Source organism: Phytophthora infestans, genomic scaffold, assembly GCF_000142945.1.
Source record: "Phytophthora infestans T30-4 supercont1.34 genomic scaffold, whole genome shotgun sequence".
NCBI classification, from domain to species: Eukaryota; Oomycota; class Peronosporomycetes; order Peronosporales; family Peronosporaceae; genus Phytophthora; species Phytophthora infestans.
The window spans coordinates 1,053,579-1,056,273 of record NW_003303725.1 but is presented as its reverse complement, the minus strand read 5'-3'; the positions used below and the strand labels follow the sequence as shown (position 1 = coordinate 1,056,273).

Genomic DNA, 2,695 nt, shown 5'->3' with positions numbered 1-2,695 from the left:
GTCCGCAATCAGCAGATCGATCCATCGCTGCCGTCGCACGAGCTCTGGAAGGAACGTCGGGAAAGGAGGCTGCAAAGGGCGTCACCATTGGCCATTTACATCTGCAGATGGACGACGGTACGGCAGCTGCTGCGACGGCTTCGTCTGCACACGCGGGTGCTCTAAATGTAGGAAACATGGACGAGGATGACGTGGTTATCCATGAATACTTGATGCGCCAAGAAGCGCTACTGCTCGAGCGCAAGCAGCAACGCGAGATAGCGTCGTTTGACGCTGCTGTGGCTCACCAAGGATATTGAGGTCGCAAGCGAGCGAATGTGGCCGAAGTGTTCGCGAGTGAAACATCGGCGTTATTCGACGTCGTTTTTGCTCCAAGGAACAAAGTTTCAATTAAGTTGGGCATTTCTGCTGCGGCAGACGTTGCAGAAGCTTCGCCGCTCTTGCGTTTCTTCTTCCTTGTCGAGCTCTCGTGGCCTTTTCCAGCTCTTTGAAGCGCTGCGCCGCGTTGGATAAACGCAGTTCGCTTACGATGTGCGGGACGCTGACTGTTTCTATACGCTACCGAGCTCTTGTCCGTAGCTTCCACTTGCTGAGTACTTGCCGCCTCTCTCGCTACCTCACGTGGCCACGATTGCTCCGTTCTCACCGCCCGCACAGCCTCCCCTTTGCTATCTCGTTCGTCAAGTCTACTCCAAGCGAACAGAGGTTCTCGTACAAGTCGCGATGTCCATTCTTGAGAGCCAGAGGAGCGATTGTCTCCTTCGTGTGGAGCGTTGGCGTGTTCAAGTCCACTAAGTTATCTGCCACTAGAATTATCATCACAACGTCAGCGTATCCTTTCATCACCGCAGCCATAGTGTTCGGTAGACCTTCTCTAAAACACACTAGATCTTTTTTTCTTGGGCTCTTCTCGACAATGAGGCGGAGCACGAGAGCTCCAGGATTGACCATCCACTCGACAACGTCCGCGTCGTGCGCTGAGCCAGCCGCGGCTTGATGCGACAGCGTACAAAGGGCACCTCAGTTGTCTTTCGTTCAAGGTCCAAGAAGCTGAGGATCTTTCCTAAGTTCTGACTTGAGGTAGCTGACATCGTCTTCATTTAGATGTCCAGTACTGGTCTCCAACTGCCGCATCAGATCCGAGAGCCCTCGCGATGGATCAGAATGCGTCACACAACTCTAAGAGCACCTTGACAATGTCGTAACTGAGCTCCAACATATCGGGAGAGAACACGCGTCTTGAATAAATCGGTCCCGCAAGCACTGCCCGATGTATACAATGTATACATCAAACGAGTCTGGTGCAGATGCTGTAAAGTATACTATGTAGGCAGCAGTGTCAGGAGGCTCCACGTGCTCGAAACTTCACGCAAGTTAAGCTTCTTTAAGTCTCCACTCTGATACGTGTGGTCATAGACTCCATGAACTGTAGCAAAGCGCGACGGCGTTAGGAAAACTGCGTCGTAAACCTCCAACATTTTCTCGAAAAACGGGATCCACTCGAGATATTTCCCTGATACGAGAGCATTGTACACATATCCGAACGCTCGACAGATAGTCGCAATCTCCTCCCCCGTACGAAGGGATTCATGCTGGCACTTGATTAAACCTGCCAATAATACGAGCTCGATCGCGTGACATATCGGTCTTAAGGGAGAGCAAAACTGAAGTTCTCGTCGCCATTTCCTCCTTGCGCTCTGACACATTTCATGCGTTCGACGTAGCGACTCAGTCCTCCATCTCCTAGGAGCGCAAGCACCGACTTGATCCAGCACGTACACGCAAATACCAACGGGATTGAAGCTCGACGGGAAGTGAAAAAGTCATCCAGCAGGCCTAGAAGCGATCCCTTCCAAACTTGATCGATTTAATTGTACACCTTCCTCCTTCTCCTTTTCCCTAATCGTGTCGTAAACCAACGGCAGTTGCTGCATCAAGAACGCAGAAACGTTAAGTGGATCTGACAACGTGTACGTTGGCGTGTGTTCTTCTCTGTATCTTACCACCTCAAAATGATCTGGAAGCTGCCCAGCGGCTCGAAAGGCCAGCGTTTGTATTGTAGCACTTTCAGGAATGCGGGAAGAGTAGAAGACGAGAAGCGTGCTGTCGCTGCAGTGCGACATGGCCTGTTTCGCTTGACCTTCGAGATCTTATTTCGCGGCTGTCTTTGCGGGCTTGGTGCACTCGAACGATCGATGTCCAGGTTCTCCGCGGTTCCAGCAGCCTGTTGTCTTCTTTGAGTTCGTTGCAGTACTTGCAGCATTCGACGCCTTTGCACCGTTCGGCTGCGTGGACTGTTTCAGCTTGTTCTGTTTGTTTTGCTGCTTCTTGTTGCTGTTCAGGTTGTTCTGCTGCTGAGGCGGATTTTGCTTGCTCTGGCCAACACGACGCCCATCACCCTTCAGCCGTTGCAAAAGCTTGACCACCCGGTCCAGCTCATGCATGTATTCCTTGCTGGACTCGTCGATCTTGCTGAGTAGCATCGACGTCAGTTCTGGACAAGCGTTCTGGCACACCGTCTCGAGTAGTAGTTGCGTCTGGTCACCTTTCATGAGACGCTCAATGAACTGCAGATATCGTACGTATTGTTGCCAGGTGTTCCCCCCCGGCCTTTTTGGAAAGGGCCGAGTCTCCTTCCGCAATTTCCTATTGGGCTCCAGTGGACAGCCGAAGCCACCTCTTCAAATGGCTGTAA

The 2,695-nt window shown here is 51.9% G+C and overlaps 1 protein-coding gene across 1 annotated transcript; it reads right to left on the bottom strand.

The window, feature by feature from the left end:
* Positions 1 to 283: 283 nt before the first annotated feature.
* Positions 284 to 1,100, bottom strand: PITG_14449 (uncharacterized protein; the record flags this gene model as incomplete). The annotated part of the gene is made up of 2 exons (XM_002898865.1): positions 284 to 791; positions 886 to 1,100. 2 exons carry the CDS (start codon positions 1,098 to 1,100, stop codon positions 284 to 286), a joined length of 723 nt encoding a protein of 240 aa, XP_002898911.1.
* Positions 1,101 to 2,695: the final 1,595 nt, after the last annotated feature.